Source organism: Cyprinodon tularosa, unplaced genomic scaffold (assembly GCF_016077235.1).
Source record: "Cyprinodon tularosa strain WSP-4 unplaced genomic scaffold, ASM1607723v1 ctg40, whole genome shotgun sequence".
In the NCBI taxonomy this organism is placed as follows: domain Eukaryota; kingdom Metazoa; phylum Chordata; class Actinopteri; order Cyprinodontiformes; family Cyprinodontidae; genus Cyprinodon; species Cyprinodon tularosa.
The window spans coordinates 3,407,522-3,432,154 of NW_024039119.1; the positions used below are offsets into that span (position 1 = coordinate 3,407,522).

A 24,633-nucleotide genomic window follows, 5' to 3' on the forward strand; every position below is an offset into this window, starting at 1 on the left:
TAATTAAAAATGTGGTGTTAAAATGTAAAAAAAAAAAAATATTGCGCATATCAGTATTTAAACTACGGAAGAGGATTAGGGCCACTGAAAAAAAAAAAAAGTTAACTGATTTTTTTTTTTTTAAATTCAGTTTAGTACGGAAAAAAGTCAGAATTCTGACTTTAATCTCAGAATTCTGACTTTTTTCTCAGAATTCTGACTTTAAACTCAGAATTCTGACTTTTTTCTCAGAATTCTGACTTTAATCTCAGAATTCTGACTTTTTTTTCTCAGAATTCTGACTTTTTTCCTCAGAATTCTGACTTGAAACTCAGAATTCTGACTTTTTTCTCAGAATTCTGACTTTAATCTCAGAATTCTGACTTTTTTCTCAGAATTCTGACTTTTTTCTCAGAATTCTGACTTTAATCTCAGAATTCTGACTTTAATCTCAGAATTCTGACGTTTTTCTCAGAATTCTGACTTTAAACTCAGAATTCTGACTTTTTTCTCAGAATTCTGACTTTTTTATTGTCAGAATTCTGAGATTAAAGTCAGAATTCTGAGATTAAAGTCAGAATTCTGTGATTAAAGTCAGAATTCTGAGATTAAAGTCAGAATTCTGTGATTAAAGTCAGAATTCTGTGATTAAAGTCAGAATTCTGAGAAAAAAGTCAGAATTCTGAGAAAAAAGTCAGAATTCTGACTTTAATCTCAGAATTCTGAGAAAAAAGTCAGAATTCTGAGATTAAAGTCAGAATTCTGAGAAAAAAGTCAGAATTCTGACATTAAAGTCAGAATTCTGACTTTTTTCCCATACTATACTGAAAAAAATAATAAATAAAAATCAGTTACTTTTTTTTTTTTCAGTGGCCCTAATCCTCTTCCGTATTAAACTCCCCCGAATGAGATTTAACTATTTCAATATCACCCTAATTTTAGATTTGCTCATAGATCTTAATCAGATTCTTCAAGTTTTTAAAGAAGCTTCTAACTTGACTGCACCACTTCATACAAAATATAAAAAAAAAAAAAACTGAAATCCCGTTCCCCGATATTCTCTCGCGATATTCTACAGCTGCTCCAAACATCCCGGTTGCCAAACAAGCTAAAGCTAGGCTAACTAGCCGATATGCTGCTAAGTCTGCACAAAGTCTCAATGAAGTCTTCCTGAGTGATTGAGACATGGAGTTGAGAAGTATCAAAGAGCAGGTAGTAAATATTGCTTTTGCATTTTTATTTGTAAAGTTTGGAAAAGTTATCCTGCTGTTATAGACAGCTGCTAATCATCAAAGCTGCACTACGAGGAAAGTTTTTTCCCACCGGCTAATTGTCTCACAGATTCTTTATCATTGAGGTTGTGTTTCATTTCTTGAACGTCACGTAAAAAAATGCTTTTAAAAATGCGATATCATAAAGTATATATCTTTTACTAGATTGGAAATTATAAACAGAGTGGAAATAGGGTGATTTTAATAGCGTCTATCCCTTTATGCTACTTATAATCTATGCTACTTATCATGTATGCTGGCTGTCCACTGTGTTCCTCAGTCTCCACTGATCCAGGCCATATTTAGCAGAAATGCTGAGGATGTGGCTTTCTTGCTGGAGCACAATGAAAGTGTTAACGCTCAGGTAGGCTCATCCTGTCGGAAGCTCATATTTTTATAAATGAGCTCTGGTATTTGGGTTATAAAGTTGTATCTCCCTGTCACTTAATTCCTAAGAAAGACATTTTGAATTTTAGGACCAAGATCAAAGCACACCCCTCCATGCTGCTGCTTATTTGGGTGATGTCCATGTCATGGAACTACTTATAAATGCAGGTAAAACAGAGAAGCCATTATTTGTACATGTGCTGAAAATTACTGCTTGGTGATTTAAATTGACCAATACGTCTGTCTGATTTCACTATTATTTTTTTATCTGCTCTCCTTAAAAGGTGCAAATGTGAACTGTAAGGACCAGGGCTTACTCACTCCATTACATCGAGCAGCAGCCTCAAGAAATGAAGTACTTTGTTTGACTTTTTTTCAACTAATGCATTTGAAAAAGCAGTTTAAGATTTGTTTGTTTTTTTTTTTTAATCCCAGAGAGCTGTTGGACTGCTGCTAAAACACAAAGCAGAAATCAACGCAAGGGACAAATTCTGGCATACACCTCTACACATGGCGGCGGCCAACTGGGCCACAGGTTGCGCTGCAGTCCTCATCCCTCATGTTTGCAGCCTGGATGTTACAGACAAGTTGGGAAGAACGCCTCTGCATCACGCTGCACACAGTGGACACGCTGAGGTAACATTTAAAGATGACAAAAACTTCTCTGGAAACCTAATTTTTACCCTTTATGACCAGATTAGGGAGTAAATCCTGTAATAAAACAAATGATGGCCTGGTATATTATTGTGGCAAATAAAATCCTATTTATCTTGTTCAGAAATATTTATTCTGTGTGTAGAGGTGTGCAGAATTGTGACCTGTAATTTCAAACAGACGGGGTAATTGTGTGTCTCATTAGTCCGGCAACGCAGACACCTTTCTTTACCCAGGTTTTGTGGTTTCCAGATGGTTAATCTGTTCCTGCGTAAAGGAGCCAGTGCAAATGCCAAAGATAAGAAGGAAAGACAGCCAATTCACTGGGCTGCACATCTTGGTAAGCAAATTTGATTTACTTTTCTATCTTTTGCATGAATTTAAGATTTTGTTATTGGAAACAAGAACATTCAGTTTTGTGGTGAATAAAGGAGGCATCTTTCCATGTTCCTCCTAATAAAAAAAAAGAAAAAGAAAAAGTTTAAATAATAGTCATTGGGAAATGCAAACCTCTGTCTAAATTGTCTGACTCTGTCTAAATAAAATTTTTTAAAGCAGCACTGTAAATTTTAGTCACAAGGCTTCACCTTTAGCTTCTAGGGTTAGTGCTTCTGAAAGTTACTGGAAATACCGCAGTGCTGGAAAATAAGTCTCCTTCAGTATGGAATCTGAGAAGACTGAGAAGCCATGACGTTCCTCTTAAGCCGCGCACACATTGTGCGATTTTTATTTATTTTTTTCAGTTGTTGCACGCAGCTACAGCTGGCACTGTGCATTACAGTGTGAGTTCACAGCTCACGATGTATGTTCTCACTGGAAAAAATCAAAATCTAGATGTCAGTTTTTTCTTAAAGTAAGTGCATTTGCTCTTGGAATTAGGAGGTAAGTGAGACACTTTGCCAATGGAACAAGACAATTTACACTTAAAAATAAGAAATTATATTTCAAGTGCATGTTATCTAATTATCTTATTTTAAGAGTAAAAATATTCATTCAATTGGCAAACTATCTCATTTACCTACTCAAATTAAGGGTTAATACACCTAATGTAAGAAATTTGTACTTATTTCTAGATAAGTGCTCAGTGTACTAAGTACAGTGCTCACACAGTGCTGCACAACGCTCACACTGTACGTCTAAAACTACGTTGGACTCAGTTCTGTGAGATGGCGCTACTTGGACTCTTCTATCCGCAAACGAGTAGAAGAGGAATATAAAGCTCACTAGAGTAAAACACGCTACCTTGGCAATTTGTGTAATTTTTCTACTGAAAGCCCTAAAAAAAAAGGCAGTGACGTATTTGGACAAAGACACGGCTGAGCAAACGTGTCTACTATGGTCTGTTAATTTTTCAGAAAGAACTTAATTTCACTCGCACCCCCGCCATGCTTCTGTGTTTTCCTCTGCGAGGAGGAAGAAGAAGAAGAATCCTTGTTTTACGCACCGAGTGATTTGCCCACAATGGCCAAATGAAAATCAATGTGTTTGATTTTCTCCCGACCTCCTGATTCCTGATCTGGAGGTGGTCGTGAAAGGCTGATCGCCCATCGTTACTCCCTGTACACTACACGACGCACGCTCAGGCTGAAAGTCGAGCCGATCGAAAAATTCTCGCATGGCTGGAAAGTCGGCCTGAAGAGGGCAAAAAATCGTACAATGTACGCCCGACTTTAGATTTCAGGCCACAGTCACTCCTCTAGATTAAATCCTACATCAGAGAACCAGAAATATATCTGATCAAGTAAGGGTTGAACAACATTTACGTTATCAATGTTTCTAATGTTTTCAACCATAGATGTGAATAAAAAGCATTTCAGTGACAGACCAACCTTCCTCTGCCAGCATCATTAGTAAGCAGAGTACTGGTCAGTAACTCCTGACCAAACCTGGGCTGTTGCCTTACAGCGGGTTTTAGCCTAGTTAGCTCTGCTGTTTAAGGTGGAGCTCAGACTGACGTAAAGCGGCATTTTGGGTCACATGACTCTTTCAGAGACCGGCTCTTACTGCATATCGACCTGAAATAATGTGTCTCATATTGGGGCAAAAGGAAGAACTTCCTGATCACCAATAGTGACTGCGAACTACAGCTGATGTGAACTCTAGGAATCTGAACTGAGACTAGTTGCTCATAATATATGTATGAGCAGCAAATTACTATTATTTAAAGGCAAACCTGCCTGACTTGTTTAAACCAATCTTAAATCTCATTAGCAGTCTGTCACTGAAAGGGAAAATACTCGTCTGTGTCTCTGTCACACCAGGCAGTCATTTTATTCTAAGCTAGCTCCTAAGTGCTGTTTGCTGATTATTTAACAGCAGGTGAACAAGTTGTGCAGCTTTGGGAAAGCATTTAATATTCCTGCAGTAAAGTTAAAGCTTTTCTTTCAGGACATTTGGACGTTTTGAAGCTGCTGGCGTCCCACATTGCAGATGTGATGTGCAAAGACAAATACGGTTACAGTCCGCTCCACGTCGCTGCTGCCGGCGGACACGCGGACGTGGTCAGGTTCCTGCTGAGACTGCGGGTGGAGGTAAACCATAAACCAGTCCCATAAATTTCCAGATAACATCAGTTATCTTTCAATATTTATTGAATTGAACAAGTTTTTGAGGGTAGTGGCGGCTTAGTGGAATCCTGAGGTTCTGAGTTTGAGCCCCACTCCCACAGACTCTAACTCTGTGTCTCTGAGCAAGCCTCTTAACCCCACGCTGCTCCTCAGTGCCCCACGGTGGCAGCCCACTGCTCCCCAAGGGGATGGGTTAAATGCAGAGATAAATTTCTCCAATGTGAGATCAATAAAGTTCAAATAATTTTTTATTTTAATATTGTCATGCAAATTTATACTCGATGGTTGCAATAGAGTCATTTTAACTATCGTGGGTGGGGAAACCCAATAGACATTCATTTGATATATCGCCCACCCCCACCTCAAAGTTAGCGATAAAATATAGGATCCCTTTCTTCTCCCCTAGAAACCAAAACTTGTATACTGTACTTATGAAAGAAGCACAGACTTATGAACCAACATAGTGCTATAAAGGTGTTTTTTTTTAATGCAATCAAAATCTGCAGGATGTGAACGTTTAACCCAAATTCTTTGACAAGTTTAAAACAGATCGATTTTGAACTTTTAACCGTTCTTGCTGCGTACTTTCAGGTCGACGAGCCGAACAGTTTTGGCAACACGGCGCTCCACATGGCCTGTTACATGGGTCAGGACTGCGTAGCCACTGAGCTGGTGAACTGTGGCGCCAACATAAACCAAGCCAACCACCAAGGCAACACACCGCTGCATCTGGCCACCATCTCATCCAGTGGCGTTCCGTGTCTCGAGCTCCTGGTCAACAATGGTGCGGACGTTAATATCCAGGTAAAACTGACTGTTTTGGAAGAAATTGATTTAAGAAGCCTTTTTTTAATCCATTTGAACCTTCCTTGGCCCTCCTGCTCATGTTTTCTGAAAGCACAAAAAGATAAAACGGGATAGAAAATAAGATTATTTATGAGGTTTCTGGTCAGTAACTTTCCTTTCCCACTTCTCTTTGTATAACACCACAAAAACCTGGTTATGAAAGGCAAACATCATCAAACTTCCTGTTATATTAATGCAAAATCAACATTTCATTGTTCATTTGTGTTTCTCTCTTGATAAAATTACTAAAGATGTTTTTTTTTTGTTTTTGAAAGTGAGTTAGAGACCTGGACTAAGTTAGATGTTTTATTTGTTTTCAATCTGTTGAACAGAATAAAGAAGGAAAAAGCCCTTTACACATGGCTGCTGCTCACGGTCGCTTCACAAGCTCCCAGATTCTGATCCAAAACGGTAACTAGCTTCCCACTGGATCACCATGAGCTGATTGTGATCATAGGATGGAGCTCATGTGCAATGTCTCCTACTTTCAGGTGGGGAGATTGATTGTGTGGATGTCAATGGAAACACTCCGCTTCACATTGCTGCGAGGTTTGGTCAGGAGTTGCTGACCAGTACTCTGCTTACTAACGGTGCTGCCAGAGGAAGGTGGGTCTGTCAGTGAAATGCTTTTTATTCACATTTATCTTTAAAAACAATGATGACGTCAATGTTGCTCTGTCCTTAAAAAGCATTTTCTGTCCTTCCCAAAACTGAAGATTATTCACTGTTAAAGTTCTACTCGCCCGTCATTTGGAGCTCCTTTTTTTTTAAAGATATAAATATATATAATATAACCGCAGATGTCTGGGGGACAGTGATTCTCCTACATGTTATGAATGCTGGCGTACCATAAAGAATAAATTATGAACAGTTTAGTTTGTGCCTTTAAGTCGTTGCCCATAGGAAGACATAACCCCTTGCTCACACTGGCTCCGGTGCGGTTACCGAGCCGACGGAGACCGCAACTCCCGCACACCCCCTCTCACCGCCCTTTTGACTACGGTGCGGTGCGGCTCCGGCAACAGGTCCGGAGATTTAACTCGCGAGAACAGAAGTTCACTTGAGTTCACGTAACTTCACGCGATAACACGGCCCAAATAAGGATATTTGCGAGAGCTTGTTGCGGAGGGCTCCGGCACGCCGCAGGGATAGCTTTCTTGCGGAATTTTCTGCAGCGCCGGAGTGTCTCGGTAATCGCTGCCGTACAGCTCAGCAGCCGCTGAGAGAGGTTTACGTCTTTTTAATGACTTGGAATCACTGCGGCGCCGCACCGCAACGGTAAAACCGGAGTCGGTGTGAGCCTGGGGTTACCTTGATATAACCTAACGGAATATCTTCAGAACGGCTTCAAATGACACAAAACTCATATGAGCGAGTAGAACATGATGTAATAACCAAAAATCAAGGGCCCAATGTAAGAAAAACAAACAAAAAACAGCGTTCCCATTTAAGAGGAATTTTTTGCACAATTATTTGTGCAAAGAGATGTCCTAGTCTACAATTGTTTAGGGGACCCACAGTGATTGGCCTACATGTTATGAATGCTGGCTTACCATAAATTATAAACTATAAACAGTTCAGTCTTCAACTCGTTGCTCATAGGAAGACTTTACTTGGATATAACCTAACAGAATATCTTCAGAACGGCTCCAAATGACAAAAAACTCATATGGGTGAGTAGAACATGATGTAATAAGGTAAAATCAATGGGCCAGTGTAAAAAAAGAAAAACGGTGTTCCCCTTTAAACCCACCTGATCCTGACGAGACTGACGGCACTGGACCATATTTATACATATTTATTTATATATATAACACATGCCACATTTCAACATGATGGTGAACTGTTGAACAGTGGTGTGTTTAATTACTATTTTTATAACTGTGTACAGGTCATTAGATGGTTGGTAAAAAAATACACTCATATAATATGTTTCAAATCGTAATAAATATCTTAAAGGGATAGTTCGGGATTTTTGACATGAATCTGTATGGCATCCCCATCACCAGTGTCATGCAATCACACTGACTTACCCCGGCAGCATCCTGTGAGCAGAGTTCTCGTCCAGCTTTGGTCAAGCCGAAAGTAGTCCGGCAGGTTTGCTAGACCCAGCGAAATAAAACGTTTCTCTTCCCAAAACATTATGTGTTCAAAAGAGTGATATTTTTGCATCCCAAAAACATTGTAGTGGAAAAAGTCACACGTCGTTATCACTTGGTCCTATTTTCTCTCTGTTCGTATCAGTGCGCGCCGTCATTCTGACAGCGAGCTCAACAACAGCCAGATGCATGTCTTGCTCCGCCTAGCTAGGAGCTAGGCGGAGCGAGACATGCATCTGGCTGTTGTCAGGTTAGTAGGCCCTAGCTGTCAGGTCATGGTGTCGCGCGCACTGATACGAACAGAGAGAAAATAGGACCAAGTGATAACGACGTGTGACTTTTTCCACTACAATGTTTTTGGGATGCAAAAATATCACTCTTTTGAACACATAATGTTTTAGGAAGAGAAACGTTTTATTTCGCTGGGTCTAGCAAACCTGCCGGACTACTTTCGGCTTGACCAAAACTGGACGAGAACTCTGCTCACAGGACGCTGCCAGGGGTAAGTCAGTGTGATTGCATGACATTGGTGATGGGGATGCCATACAGATTCATGTCAAAAATCCCGAACTATCCCTTTAAAAGAACGATGTATTTGAGTATTTTATTTTTTACACTATGGCTTGGAATTATGGGTAACCCAGAGCGTACACTGAGTAAAGATTGCGACCAGGAGATGAATGGAGTGAGCGTGGGTGAGGAGGGAGGCTGTGACGCTCAAGCTAGCCCGACGGCTTGTTGTGCTAATGTCAGACATGCAAAGTCTCCTGGGGGTTTGATAAGCATGTCCCTGAAATGAGCTTTTGGAACTTGTGTGATGTGTGATCATATACTGCTAAAAATTGCATAATTGTATCGTCTTGGCCGATTTAAGGAACTGTCGCCGTATCCTGAACCTTTATCATGTGTTGTACTTCATATGGGGCCCACCCAGATAATGTTGCTTACGGGCCTATTGTTGTTGTTGTCATTACGCCATTGACTCTATTTGTATTTTTGTTGATGTGTAGTGAAGTCTATGTTGTCATCTCTAAAGACAGGGGATTCACGGAATGCTCCCACTACATTTTGCGGCATTGTTTGGATTCCCAGATTGTTGTCGCAAGTTACTGTCCAATGGTGAGAGTCCCTCTAAATCCTTCATCGTGATCGCAGCTCTGCTCTGGTCAAATTTAGCTGCAGTTTTTCTTTGTTTATTTTAAACTCAGGCCAGTTCTACAACATGATTCAAGATGGCCAAATGCCAACCCTGGAGTTTGATATAAACACCCCAGACGACTGTGGAAGGACCTGCCTGCATGCAGCTGCCTCTGGAGGGTGAGGAGACTATCATTAATGAACTCGACCCGGCTACAGTTAAAGTTTGACCAGAAATACGCTTTGGTTATGGAATAAATAAAATATGGAGTGCATTTTGTTCCATTATTGTTGCTAGCAAACACACAGTTTGTAAATTAAATAAAAAAAAAGAAATGAAACATTTTAATCAAAAATATTTTGGGATTAACTTTGCTGTGTTCTCAGACTTTTTTTTTTCTTTTTTTTTTTCGTATTTTTAGGTTGTCAAATTTTATATTTGTATTTTTTATTTTTTTTTTTCATGTTCTTTCAGAATGAGTTTTCTGATTTCCATGTTGTTCAAATTGCATTTTACGTCCGTTGGCTTGTTAAAGCTCAGCAGACCAATAGAAATGGGTCACTAAACAGGAAAGCCCGCCCCCAGGAGGGAAAAACATGTGATGTCTAAATTGCAGTTTGAAAAGAATGCAATTTGTAAAACACAATCTGAAAAGCAAAAAAAGGAAAGTATATCTGTGAAAAAAAGTTTTTTTATTGGTTTATTTTTTTGAAGAATACATTTTGAATAAAAAGAAAACCTGGAAAATATATATAAAAAAAATAGAAAACAGTGCAGTAACTCTCAAAGCCTTTTCAAGATTAAAATGTTTTTCAAAGTTTGATTTCTGATTACTTTTTCTTCAAAAAACATATTACTAAACATGTTTTTTGCTTGCAACAATAACTGGAAAAAATTCTTAGGCTTAATGATTTCAATCATTGTATTTGTTGTGATTATCCTATTTTGCAGTAACAGCATTAGCAGCGAGGAAGGTTAGCATCTTTAATGGGTTAAACTCAAACATGGCTGTTTGTAGAGCAGCAGCTGGCGGTAATGAAGCTGTTGTTCTGTCAGATGAGCATACCCCGTCAGACCAGCATACCCATAGTCAATATGCATGTGCAAGATGTTAGATTTGCATTTATCCCTTTAATTTTGTACAAAAAATATACTTTAAACTACCTCAACTAGCATGTATCGCTTTAGTCATGTACAAAAAAAACAAAATAATTTAGGGTCAGACACAAAAAAGTAAATTGTTTTTTTGTACATGACTAAAGGGATATACGCCCTTTGAGGTAGTTAAAAGTCTATTTTTCGTACAAAACTAAAGGGATAGTCAAGTATTGACTATGGGTATGCTGGTCTGACTGGGTATGCTCATCTCACAGAACACCGTTACTGATTCTACTATCCTAAGTGCGTCCTGGCTTCCTATTGCATATCTTGATCTTTGCTGCTAAACTGTTAAATAATGACCTTTAAGGAATCATTGAAATAAATAAAAACTTCAATCCTTGTTTTATTTGTTGCATATTTTAATCCCTTTGTTTGGTTTTGGTCTCCTGTTTTGTAGAAATGTCGAGTGTCTTAATTTGCTAATAAATAACGGAGCTGAATTGGATATACAGGACGATTTGGGGAGGTAAGCTGTAGGAGATGCAGTATGGTCTGAGCTGAAGTTTATGTTTATTTTTTTTATTCACCTCTCCCCTTTAAAACATTTTTCCTTTCCGTTTCTCACAGATCTCCTCTGCACTACGCCGCAGCCAATGGGAACAGCCAGTGTACGATTTCTCTAGTGAGAGCCGGAGCAGAAGTCAACGAGGCGGATCTGACGGGCTGCAGCCCACTGCACTATGCTGCCGCCTCGCACACTTTCTGTGGGTAAGAACATTTTATTCTAAAACTTGTCCTGCCTGGAGGTAAAACATATAACTCTTTTAGTTTAAGGTCATAGTATCAGTGGGTGAAAAGGCAACGTCTAAATGTTCCTTTAAGGCTTTTTGCTCCTGCCTTTGTGGTATTCCTGTTAAACAGAGCTTTCCTGTATATTCTATTAAGGCCAAAAAGATGACAGTGCTGTCATTTTAAATTCTAATTATTGTTTTCAACCAGTCTCTATATTTACTTGACAATGAAGATTGCATTCAGCCCACTGCTTTAAGTTTTTATTTTCTGGTCAAGCAAAAAAATCAACAGATAATTTTCAGCAAACAGGAAACTATTAATTTTTCTTTTTCTTTTTTTGGAGCGTCTGTAATTCTGCTCAGATTATGCAAGTTTTACGTTTAACTCAGAGATGGATAGGAAATTAACTGTTAAATTGACCAAAACCATTCTTAGTTATCACTTGCAATGGAAGCAGCAGTTATTATAAACAGTTGCTCTTTATCAACATTTTGGGTTTTCTCCTTTCAAACCTTGGGATACGATGTGGAACTACCGTATTTTCACGACTATAAGGCGCACTTAAACGTCTTTTTTTCCCCTCAAAACGTGCGGTGCGCCCTTTGGTGCGGTGCGCCCTATGTGTGTTCCAACTGCGACTTTTGAGACCACCTCATTGAGGAGATGATGAAAGAGTGGCTGAATGGAAGGAGACCAGGTGTTTTTTTTCCACCCCTCACCATCGCTGTTAATATGTAACTCCATGCGTGCCCATCTCACAGCTGATGTGAAAAACATGGGGAAACAAATTAACGCTGTGCTCGCTGTTCAACCACTCGACATCGGTGTGAACCGGACCCAGCAGGTGCAGCAGAAGCAGCGAGTTTAAATGCAAAGTCAATGGTTGACGAGCGTATAGGCGCAGCAAAAGTCCTGCAGCGCGTTTTGAGCAGCAGCCGCAGCGCCTCGGGAGCGTTTAAGTATCTGACGCACCGCCAACGCGCTGCTGCTGCTCGAGATGGAAAAATTGAAGTTTTGCTGCTGGACGCGCCGCATCAACCAATCAGAGAAGCTGATCTGGGAGCTGACAGCGAGACAGACACAGCGCTCTGATGACATATGTTATTAACGCAAATGAAAAAGGCTGGATGGATGAGGAGATGATGAAAGGCAGGTGTATGTGAGGAGACCAGGTGCTTTTTTCCACGCATCACCATCGCTGCGTGCCCATCTCACAGCCGATGCGAAAAAAAAAGGTGAATCAAATGAACGCTGTGCTCGCCGTTATCCCGGGGGGTCTGACAAAGGAACTTCAACCGCTCGACATCGGTGTGAAGCGGCCGTTCAAAGTAAGGCTGCGAGCGGCGTGGGAGCGATGGATGACAGACGGAGACCACAGTTTCACGAAAAGTGGAAGGCAGCACCGGGCAAGTTACGCCACCGTTAGCAGATGGATTGTAGATGCTTGGACTAACGTGTTTGCTGGCTCTGTTGTACAAGCTTTTGCAAAAGCCGGCATTATTTCTGAGGAGCCGCCCGGCACGGAAAGTGACTGACAGCCAAGAAGGGTAAATTGGCATGTCTGATTTAGCGCAGCTGTTTTATTCAGAAACAGAGGATGATGACTTTGATGGGTTTGATTAATACTTTGTAATAAATACATTAATAAAGCACAATCATACTCAGTTTTGCTCCCGCTCTATTTTTCTACCTGAAAACTTAATTCAACAGCAGCCTCTGGGCCGGGTCTCCTCCTCTTCAGCGCGGTGGCTGGCAGGTGTTTTTTCATCTAAATAATCTAAATCTTGCAGCTATATTTGCTGTGATCAGTGGGAATAAAGTAGTTTTAATATGTTTTTAAGTGAGAAAGGCCACCTGAAAACTTAATTGCAGTCAGTTCATCCAGATTATCTATTTCTGTCGGAGGCGCTCAGACCCCCACAAACCAGCGGTGCACCGACAGTAAATCCCTTCAACAGCAGCCTCACCGCGGCGGCTGGCAGGTGTTTTTCATGTAAATAATTTAAACTGCAGGCACCAGGATACCGGCAATAAAAGCGAACATATTCCGTCGGCAGGTTTTAGGATTTTAAGTTAATTTAGGAGTGATCACAGCGCTGTGTCATCTGCGATGCGTCTGTCTCAGCTGCCAGGTTTGATTAATACTTTGTAATAAATACATGAATAAAGCACAGTCATACTCAGTTTTGCCCCCGCTGTATTTTTAAATACGCAGTAGAGCTATTTAAAGGTAGTAGAGGACATGTACCTGTATATAAAAAATGCACCCTATAGTCCGGTGCGCCTTATGTGTGTGTTAAATACAGAAATGGGACACATAACTGAGAGTGCGCCTTTTAGTCCGGTGCGCCTTATGGTCGTGAAAATACGGTACTTCAGTGCACCGTGTTTAGCCCGTGTTTACTTCCTGGTCTCTGATCCAGTCACATGAGACTGGATCCATGGACACCTAAATAAAGCTTATTGCTCTTTTAACTGCTGGCTTTTTTTTTTCCACAGGGAGGGATTAAAATATGAAGCGAACATAAGCGAGGAAAAACGACAGGAAGCCTGCCTGTGAGTAAATCCGTTTTTAGTTGAATTGTGCAGTTTTACATATTCTAGTGTTGTTTTACTCTGATTTTTTCCAGGGTATTAATTATGGAGAGACATTTAAAAATAATATAAATAAATAGATACTGTTGTTAATACATTTTCAATAAAACCATAGGCTGTTCTAGAAAGGGGCCTACAGGGACCAGTTCCCGTGTTATGGCCCCTTTACCGAAGACTAAAAGATATGCTCTGGTCTATCTAATTTTTTTTCTTCTACAATTCTGTTTCACTAATTTTTTACAGCAGAATTTATTAGTTTTAATTGAGTTCTAATTCTGATTTGATTGAAAATGTTCATTTTCACTTAAAATAAGTCAAAAATATTTAATATTCCTGAATTATGAATGCACCTTGACCTAATATTCCAATGAATAGCTTTATGTGATCTTTTAGATGTTTCTATAGCTACTAGTTTTTTAGAGTTGCTTTTTTGCTATGCTAAGGGATTTTTATTTTATTTTAGCGATAATCAAAATGAAAATTTTCAAAACAAAAATTAAAATGTTTTAGTTGGAAGACATTTTCATTGTGTAGAAATTTTCCTTCATGCAGCTCTCTTGATATATCTGAATCCTTTGCCCTGTTTTCTGTTTCATGCTTTTCTGTGCCGCCATGAACCCCCAACCACCACCCTGCCCCCCCTTGTAAAATTGTTCTAGAACAGCCACTGCATAAAATAAATTGTACCCATAAAACACCTCAAAATACATAAGAAAATAAAAACTTTTGTCATTATACATCTTTATTTACCTCAATATTTATTTATTTATTTATTAATTTGTTATGAAGATTATTTTTCTTAAATTTTTGTTTCAAAACATGATTAGTTTTTATTTTTTTTGTATATTAATATAATTATTTGTAAATGCTTTCATTTGTTTCATAATGTTTTATGCTTCTTATGTATTTTAAGGACTTTATATATATTAGTGTTGCACTGATACCGATACCAGTATAGGGCGGGGCCCCGATCCAGCAGTAAAATGGTGGTATCTGTATTGGCGAGTACCAACAAATAGTGCACATACTATTTTGAGAGCCAAAAGTTTATTCAACTATTGTCACCCATTCCAGGTTGGCTATAAAAAGTTCTACTGGATTCACTTTGTATTAGTCTTTTTCCTGCTTCACAAAGGTAGGCAGCAGCTTGACAAAGCCATGATGGCAATTATTTTACATCCAAGTAGGATGCAGTTCTTCATACACTATATTGCCAAAAGTATTTGCTCACCTGCCTTGACTCACATATGAGCTTAAGTGACATCCCGTTCCTAATCCATAGGGTTCAATATGACGTCGGTCCACCCTTTGCAGCTAGAACAGCTTCAACTCTTCTGGGAAGGCTGTCCACAAGGTTTAGGAGTGTGTTTATGGGAATTTTTGACCATTCTTCCAGAAGCGCATTTGTGAGGTCGCACACTGATGTTGGACGAGAAGGCCTGGCTCTCAGTCTCCGCTCTAATTCATCCCAAAGGTGTTCTATCGGGTTGAGGTCAGGACTCTGTGCAGGCCAGTCAAGTTCATCCACACCAGACTCTGTCATCCATGTCTTTATGGACCTTGCTTTGTGCACTGGTGCACAGTCATGTTGGAAGAGGAAGGGGCCAGCTCCAAACTGTTCCCACAAAGTTGGGAGCATGGAATTGTCCAAAATGTCTTGGGATGCTGAAGCATTCAGAGTTCCTTTCACTGGAACTAAGGGGCCAAGCCCAGCTCCTGAAAAACAACCCCACACCATAATCCCCCCTCCACCAAACTTTACACTTGTCACAATGCAGTCAGACAAGTACCGTTCTCCTGGCAACCGCCAAACCCAGACCCGTCCATCAGATTGCCAGATGGAGAAGCGCGATTCGTCACTCCAGAGAACGCGTCTCCACTGCTCTAGAGTCCAGTGGCGGCGTGCTTTACACCACCGCATCCGACGCTTTGCATTGCACTTGGTGATGTATGGCTTGGATGCAGCTGCTCGACCATGGAAACCCATTCCATGAAGCTCTCTGCGCACTGTTCTTGAGCTAATCTGAAGGCCACATGAAGTTTGGAGGTCTGTAGTGATTGACTCTGCAGAAAGTTGGCGACCTCTTCGCACTATGCGCGTCAGCATCCGCTGACCCCGCTCCGTCAGTTTACGTGGCCTACCACTTCGTGGCTGAGTTGCTGTCGTTCCCAAACACTTCCATTTTCTTATAATACAGCTGACAGTTGACTGTGGAATATTTAGGAGCGAGGAAATTTCACGACTGGATTTGTTGCACAGGTGGCATCCTATCACAGTTCCACGCTGGAATTCACTGAGCTCCTGAGAGCGACCCATTCTTTCACAAATGTTTGTAAAAACAGTCTGCATGCCTAGGTGCTTGAATTTATACACCTGTGGCCATGGAAGTGATTGGAACACCTGATTCCAATAATTTGGATGGGTGAGCAAATACTTTTGGCAATATAGTGTATATACACACACATCAATTTCAAACAGATGGTTTGAAATTACTGCACAGACAGGTATCGGGGCCAAAAAATGGCATCGGCGAAACACTAATAAATAAATAAAAAATAAATAAAAAAAATGTATATATATATATATATATATATATATATAGTAAGTAATTCATAAATAAATCTTGCAATCTCACAAATGTCAAACTAACCAAAAAATTCCTTTTTAAAGATATGTTCTGTTTTATTTAATGGGGAAATGGACTACATGGAATATTTATCACTTATTTATTTATTTTTTTAATTTTCCTCTCTCTCTCTCAGATTTAAAGACAGAAAGGTCTTTTAAAAGAAACTGTTTATTGGCAAATTTTGACTGTTTTATTATTTTTCTCCAAGACAGTATAATCTGTAACCTCACATTCCTCTTGCTAATTTCAGGTGTTTAGACTTCTTGCTGGACAATGGAGCAAATCCAACTCTGAAGAACAGCAGAGGTTACAGTGCCGTCCACTATGCAGCAGCTCATGGGAACAAACAGCATCTAGAACTGGTCAGTTCTGGATCCTTGCATCTCTAATCTGCATTACTCTGCCTGCACTGACTACTAATGTTTTTTTTTATTACTCCCTGCAGCTCTTGGAGATTTCTTTTAATTGTCTCGAAGAGGTAGAAAGTAATATTCCAGTCAGTCCTCTGCACCTGGCCGTAAGTATGCAGCTGTAAATCCTTCTGTGGAGGCTTTTGGTTTATATGCTGACCCCCTAACTCCTGCAGGCGTATTATGGGCACTGTGATGCGCTGGGTTTGCTTTGCGAGACTTTGGTTAGCCTAGATGTGCGGGACATTGACGGCCAAACTGCGCTTCACCTCGCTGCAAAGAGAGGCTTTTCTAAATGTGTGGAGGTCCTGCTGGAGCATCAAGCTTCCTACACCCTGAAGGAGTATAAGCAGAGGAGGACCGCTCTGCATTCTGCAGGTGCGTAAGGATCACACCACGGCTTTCTGTTTTTAAGCAGCTTCTAGTCTCTAAAATCCAGAATCCTCTTTCTTCTTGACTGGATCAGCTGCTGAGGGCAGAGTGGACTGTCTGCTTTTACTGGTCAACAGGGAACAGAGTGCTGCCATCATTGACTGTCAGGACGCACAGGGGCAGTAAGTCACTTCCTTTCATTTTCAACACAAGCATGTTCATTTTTATATTTACAGCTAAAAAACAATTAGTTTAAATTTAAAATGTTTCATTGATGTGAAAAAAAAAAGAAATTAGATTTCAAGTTTTATTATTGAATCCTGTTTCTCAGGACGGCTCTCATCCTGGCCGCTTTGGGGCGTCACACCGACTGTGTCCACATCCTGTTGGAGAAAAACGCAAATCCGGATACTGCCGATAAACAAGGCTTTACTGCCCTGCACAGAGCCGTGAGTCGATGCACATCACTGTTTTTACCTGCGACTGAAACTAGCTTACCCCGGAGGGTTTGCCAGTGGTGTCAAAAGTACACACACTTGTTACTTAAGAAGAAGTATAGATACTGCTGTTTAAAAACACTAAGTTGAAGTATCAACTTGACCTCTTTACTCAAGTGAAAGTGAAAAAGTATGTGCTCCAAAAACTACTTAAAGTATAAAAGTATAAAGTAACCTTAAAAAAAAAACAGCCAGATGCCACTATATGAATTGAAAGCTCAATTTTTCAACTATTTTAAAAATTCTTTGAGATAGAGCCAAGGATGAGGGAGGTCTTGTTGGTCTCCATCTCCCGATACGCTCTGGCCTGTGTCCGACCTTTCAGACATTTCAACATCTTTTTCTGAATTCAACATTGTAGCATGACAGACAATTCACATTTGCAGTTTGAAGAACACCTGCTTGCTTCTGATGATTTCCTTTAGCTAACCAATGAGTGTTTGCGTTACATGACTCATCTAATTACACTAGTTTTCACTAGATGTGGATGGAGCCAATGATCTGCATTGGATGGCGCACATGACGTGAAATAAATATTTATAAACATTAAACTGAAGCCAAGAGTAACGAGTAACGTTTGTTTTAAAAATTTAAGGAATAGAAAGAAAAGATACTTGTGTTAAAATGTAATGAGTAGAAGTCAGAAGTAGGAACAAAAATAAGTACTGGAGTAAAGTATAGATACCTAAAAAGTGTACTTAAAGGAATAGTACACCCAAAACATGATTAGCCTTCATTTTCTACTCACCCCCATGCTGAACAAAACTCTGGAGTACTTTTTTGATATCTCAAATGCATCTGGAGATCTGGGAGGCTTCTTGCTGTCTGCTGACATTCAAATAATGGAGGTCTATGGCGCCCGAGACAGAAAGGTCCACAAAAGTCCACAAAAACGTGTCAATATTCCTCCATACTGCTCGTCCAATGTAATCCAAGTGTCCTGAGTGGGTAGCATCCAGAATTTACTCGAAACGAAGTCATTTAGAACGTTTTAGAGCCTAAACAGTAGTGTATAGGATTTCCTAATAGCGCCCCCATGCGCGCTCACGATTCTACGGAAGCTGGCAGACCAAACCAGCGCATTCAGCTCAGCAAAGAACTCATGCTCTTCCTCAACACTGAAGTCCTCAGACATTTTTCTTTCGTTGTTTCTTTCTTTGCACAGGTAAACAGCACATTTCTTCTTCTACGCTTGCATTATCGACAGAGCAGACGCTGAATGCGCACTTTCTTCCGGTTTGGTCTGCCGGCTTCCGTAGAATCGTGAGCGCGCATGGGGGCGCTATTAGGAAATCCTATACACTACTGCTTATGCTCTAAAACGTTCTAAATGACTTTGTTTCGAGTAAATTCTGGATGCTACCCACTCAGGACACTTGGATTACATTGGACGAGCAGTATGGAGGAATATTGACACGTTTTTGTGGACTTTTGTGGACCTTTCTGTCTCGGGCGCCATAGACCTCCATTATTTGAATGTCAGCAGACAGCAAGAAGCCTCCCAGATCTCAAGATGCATTTGAGATATCAAAAAAGTACTCCAGAGTTTTGTTCAGCATGGGGGTGAGTAGAAAATGAAGGCTAATCATGTTTTGGGTGTACTATTCCTTTAAGTACAGTAACAAAGTATTTGTACTTCGTTACTTGACACCTCTGGGTTTTGCAGGCTATGTTGGGCGCTGAAGACGCCGTTCTGGCTCTGCTGGAACATGGGGCTTCTGTCCTGTGCAGAGACTCTCAGGGAAAGACGGCGCTCCACCTCGCTGCATCCTGTGGCCACACAAAGCTGCTCCACATGCTGCTGAACGCTGCAAAAAAAGCTGATCCTCTGGACTCCATTTTAGACTTCAGGGGCTACACACCCACACACTGGGCTGCTTACCACGGTTTTTACATTTCTTAACTAAAGCAGTTTATTTTAACCATTAAATGAACAAAAATGACAAGACTGCATATAGAATACTAACAATCACCGTTTTGTTCCTGTTTTCTTCTTCAGGTCATGAAGGATGTTTACACATTTTACTTGAGAACAAACTTTATAGCAACCAGGAAGGAAATCCCTTCACTCCACTGCACTGTGCTTTGTGAGCATCACAATACACCCTAAATACGTGCAAATGTTTACGTATCTGCATTCATTCTGATTAGATCAGAGTAGTTCTTGTTCTTTTTAACACCCACTTTGCTTTTCCCACAGAATCAATGGACATGATGCTGCTGCTGAGCTTTTAGTAAAGACTATTGGCTCTCATATTGTCTTCACTAATGATGCCAAAGGACGGTGCGTTCAATGTTCACATCAAAAATGCTTTATTTCACACTTTTGCCAATCGAACAAGACAATTTACATTTAAAATAAGAAAAATAATTGCATTGTCTTATTTCAAGTACCGGTACTTATTTTCTAATTACCTTATTTTAAGAGTTAAAATGTTCATTCTAAATGTTTACTTATTTATAGATTTTTTTATTTGCAGTGTAACATTTGGAGGAAAACCAAATCTAAACATCACCATGTACCCTTTATCCCTGCTGTTGAAACATGACGATGGCAGCATTATGCTGTGAGGATGCTTTTCTGAAACAGTAGCAAGAGGTCTGGTCAGAAGCAACAGGAAGATGGCTGCAAAAGTCATTAGGAGGCATAATCGGCCATAAATCTGCAGCATCGGGGGATCAGAACACATTAACTGATCCGGTCAAAGTCACAACTTTAATCTAATTTGTCTTCAAGATTTATAAACCGGTGTTGACGCCTTCAAACAATCCAACCAAGGCTGGTTCATAGTTTAGGGGTCTGTGAGGTCACCATGGGGACATGCTGCCAAATGACGTCGCCCAGAAATAACAATTTAGCAGAATGGCGACTAAAAAAAAAAAAACAGAATTACTACGCTCTATTTCTAATTTTTTAAATTTTTTTTATTTAATAAACTAATTCATCATTTTAAAGCATTTTTAGTTATTTAAGGAGACATTTAATTCAGCTGTGCATTTTAAAATTCATCTGTAGATTGGAATCGGGTATTAGATTGATACATTGATTTTATGATACATTTATATCACCATTATGGGCAGACTTCCCCCTAAAGCCGGCCAGAAAATTAGGTACAGCAGGGGTCCCAATTAGGTCCCAGCTGGGGTCACAAGGGGTGCTGGTGCTGGGTGAGAGGCGGGGTACACCCTGAACAGCTCGCCAGTCCATCACACGGCAACACCAAGACAAACAATCATTAACATCTAAGGAGAATTTAGAGAAGCCTATTAACCTAACAGTCATGTTTTTGGACTGTTGGAGGAAGCCAGAATACCCAGAGAGAACCCACACATGCTCAGTGAGAACATGCAAACTCCTTGCAGAAAGACCCAGAGCTGGGAATCAGACCCGTAACCTTCTTGCTGCAACGCAGCAATGCTACCCACTGCGCCACTGAGCAGCCCAGGTCATAGATGCATTAAGCATAAACCAGCCTACAGTGTCTAGACAGATCTTTAAAGACCTCGGGCTGTAGTCGCTGCAAAAGGAACCTCACTTTTCAGAGTTTGTTAAAATCACAATAAAATATGTTTGAGTTTTAAAATCGCTATGTAATAAAATGCATAAATCCTTTTCTTACACTCTTAAGTCATAAAATGTTAATGTAGTGACTGTATTTAGCAGATGTTTCCAGATGTTTGATTAGATTTGTGTTTGTCCTGCTGTGTTTGAGTGATTTGATATCCTGTGGTTCAGGACGCCGCTGCATGCAGCTGCTTATTCAGGAAGCGTCGCCGGGCTCCGGCTGGTTCTGGCCCACGGAGCGCAGGTCAATGCTGTCGATCACTTTGGATGCTCTGCTGTGATGGTAGCAGCCGACTGCGGACAGACGGCAGCTGTCGGTAGGTAACTGAAACTTGGGAAGTCTGTGTTTTTTACTGAAACCTTGAGGCTGACCAAAACACGTTTAGGCTCGGGTTAAGTTCTTTTTTGCAAACGCTTGGTTTGTGTAGTTTTGATCCTCACTTTCTTTGGTTATAGATTGTTTTACATCCTGCTGAGAAACAGCAGGCCGATGCTTGTAATGAAATTAGTATCTTTTTTAGAGTTCCTGCTGCTCAAAGCGAAGCCGGACCTGACCCTGGTGGACGTCAATAATAACACAGCACTTCACTTAGCCTGCAGCAAGGTCACTAACTATTAGTACTATTATTATTACTTCTCTATGGTTGGAGTGCAGCCTAATGCCATGGTCAGTGATCAATGTGACCAACCTTAACGATGTGCTTCACTCTGCAGGGTCATGAAATGTGTGCTTTGTTGATCCTCGGTGAGATCTCTGACTCCTCCCTCATCAATGCAAGAAACAACTCCCTCCAGATGTGAGTTTCTGCAAAGGTCCAAAACATGGAAGTGAATAAATAAACCTGTGTTGTTTAAAGTAGGGAAATCATATTTAAATATAAACATTCTGGCTTAAACATGTATATAAATGTACTCTTTATCTGAGTCCAAAAATGTATAAAATTTCTTCTTTTTTTTATCTGTTTTTTCCTTTGTTTTCAATTATCTTCTGCAGGCCAGTTAGTTACACGTCAGCCTGAACACCTAAATTCGGCCAATCATATATCAACGGTCATCTGTCAATCAATTTTTTTCTGTCATAGCATCTTGATTCATTTGTTGCAGCTAATATACGCAACGGTTGAAAAAAGATTTTCACCTCCTGTTATTAATAGTCTCTAGATAATAATAAATTCTGGCATTTTTCATTTAGTTGGGGAATAATAATGAATACAGTCAGATACAATCAAATTAAAATGTGTCAAATAAAAAAAAAAAAAAAAAAAAAAAACGGCATCATAGCCAGCGGTCCTTCACACACGGCTATGCAGAGATAGGGCTGCTGCAGACGGGCTAACATTAGCCCTGGCTGCCGTTAGCCTCTGAGGTCTACTGGTTGCCGCAGGCCTCCCAACATCTGAACTTTTTAAAAAAAAATATGCATTAAATCGGTAAATGGGTGATACTGATATAGTGATGCTTAAAAGTGAAATGTTTTCGCCTCAAATGATCTTAAAACGTACATTAATAGAACAACAGCAATAGAAAAGAGAACTTATAACTTAATACTCTGAGCTCTATGAGCGCTCCATTAAAAGGAGACGGAGGAGATTCATCCACGACCTCAAACACTAAACTCTCCTCCTCTTGCATGTTTCCTCTGTCCATAGCGTTCCTTGACAACGTTGTTTCTAAGTCACCAATTTAGTGCTACTTGGTCCCAATGGAATTTCCCATTGGGAACCTGCTAGCACTAAGTTCCTAACTGCTTAGCAAGATGCTTCCAATAAATCTGCTACAATCAAACTTGCCTGCGAACCTTCCGCCACAACAATCCCGCCCCCTTGATAAACGACCAATCAAATTCACTTTATGCACTCGTGTAAAGTCAGGCACCACTCGAGAGAATTCAGAAATGCAACGGGTGGAGCAGCTGCTTCCCTACGACTTTAAGTTGACTGATGAAAGCCGTTTGTTCTGCAGGCCCCTTCACATTGCAGCGAGAAAAGGCCTGGCCACTGTAGTGCAGGTGCTGCTGAGCAGAGGAGCAGCAGTCATGGCTGTAGATGAGGATGGTGAGTAAGAACCTTTTATTTCCAAAAGCATGAAAGGAGTCAATTTTCAATGGAAACAGAAACCTTTTTTGTCTGTCGATTCCCTGCAGGCCACACCCCAGCTCTGGCCTGTGCCCCGAACAAAAACGTAGCAGACTGCCTGGCTTTGATCCTGTCCACCATGAGGCCCTTTCCTCCCAGAGAGGCAGACGCTGACGCCGCCTCTCATTTCAGCCCCATCCTGAAGAACTGCAGCATGGCTGCCTCCTGCGGGGCCAATGGAAACCTGTGTCATGCTTAGAGACCTCACCAGCGCTGATGAGTTATGAACACGTGCTGAGCACTAGTAGAAATACTGCCTCTTAAAATCCATCTTACATGTGACTTATACTTGCAGGGCTTTTAGATGAACTTTTTTTAAAGTCTTGAATAACTATGAATTGAATGGTAGTTTTGATTGGAGCGTACTAATCAAGCTCAACTCGTATCCTCTGAAAGGCATTAGGAGCTTCGTCAGTTTATTCTGCTGCTCTGTAAGTTATTAACAGGCCTAATTTTCAGTATCCTTGATGAACTGACGTGCCACTGATTTTAGTCTCACTTTATTTTAGGGGATTCCACACAGCCTGAAGAAAAAACAGCAGCTTTTTAGTTTTTCAACTTCTAGATAAGTGTTGGAAGAAGAGGAGGATATTTTCCTTCCTTCCTTCCTTCCTTCCTTCCTTCCTTCCTTCCTTCCTTCCTTCCTTCCTTCCTTCCTTCCTTCCTTCCTTCCTTCCTTCCTTCCTTCCTTCCTTCCTTCCTTCCTTCCTTCCTTCCTTCCTTCCTTCCCTCGCTCTTAATTCCTTCCTTCCTTCCCTCGCTCTTAATTCCTTCCTTCCTTCCCTCGCTCTTAATTCCTTCCTTCCTTCCCTCGCTCTTAATTCCTTCCTTCCCTCCCTCGCTCTTAAGTCCTTCCTTCCCTCCCTCGCTCTTAATTCCTTCCTTCCCTCCCTCGCTCTTAATTCCTTCCTTCCCTCCCTCGCTCTTAATTCCTTCCTTCCTTCCCTCGCTCTTAATTCCTTCCTTCCCTCCCTCGCTCTTAATTCCTTCCTTCCCTCCCTCGCTCTTAAGTCCTTCCTTCCCTCCCTCCCTCGCTCTTAAGTCCTTCCTTCCCTCCCTCCCTCGCTCTTAAGTCCTTCCTTCCTTCCTTCCTTCCTTCCCTCCCTTGCTCTTAAGTCCTTCCTTCCTTCCCTCCCTCGCTCTTAAGTCCTTCCTTCCCTCCCTCCCTCGCTCTTAAGTCCTTCCTTCCCTCCCTCGCTCTTAAGTCCTTCCTTCCTTCCCTCCCTCGCCCTTCCTTCCTTCCTTCCTTCCTTCCTTCGCTCTTAATTCCTTCCTTCCTTCCTTCCTTCGCTCTTAATTCCTTCCTTCCTTCCTTCCTTCGCTCTTAATTCCTTCCTTCCTTCCCTCCCTCGCTCTTAATTCCTTCCTTCCTTCCCTCCCTCGCTCTTAATTCCTTCCTTCCTTCCCTCCCTCTCTCTTAAGTCCTTCCTTCCCTCCCTCGCTCTTAAGTCCTTCCCTCCCTCCCTCCCTCGCTCTTAATTCCTTCCTTCCTTCCCTCCCTCGCTCTTAATTCCTTCCTTCCTTCCCTCCCTCTCTCTTAAGTCCTTCCTTCCTTCGCTCTTAAGTCCTTCCCTCCCTCCCTCGCTCTTAAGTCC

The 24,633-nt window shown here is 40.9% G+C and overlaps 1 protein-coding gene across 1 annotated transcript; it reads left to right on the forward strand.

Annotated features, from left to right (window-relative positions):
* Positions 1-1,048: 1,048 nt before the first annotated feature.
* LOC119791763 (serine/threonine-protein phosphatase 6 regulatory ankyrin repeat subunit C-like) lies at positions 1,049-23,752 on the forward strand. Its single transcript, XM_038298049.1, has 28 exons — positions 1,049-1,191; positions 1,531-1,614; positions 1,727-1,805; positions 1,922-1,992; positions 2,073-2,273; positions 2,544-2,631; positions 4,680-4,822; positions 5,450-5,662; positions 6,037-6,115; positions 6,196-6,310; positions 8,840-8,922; positions 9,012-9,120; positions 10,500-10,568; positions 10,670-10,810; positions 13,334-13,390; positions 16,310-16,421; positions 16,505-16,576; positions 16,646-16,847; positions 16,936-17,023; positions 17,173-17,290; positions 19,005-19,224; positions 19,338-19,425; positions 19,539-19,622; positions 21,075-21,220; positions 21,425-21,507; positions 21,618-21,700; positions 22,866-22,957; positions 23,047-23,752. Exons 1-28 carry the CDS (start codon positions 1,165-1,167, stop codon positions 23,235-23,237), a joined length of 3,138 nt encoding a protein of 1,045 aa, XP_038153977.1. The 5' UTR covers positions 1,049-1,164; the 3' UTR covers positions 23,238-23,752.
* The last annotated feature ends 881 nt before the right edge of the window (positions 23,753-24,633 follow it).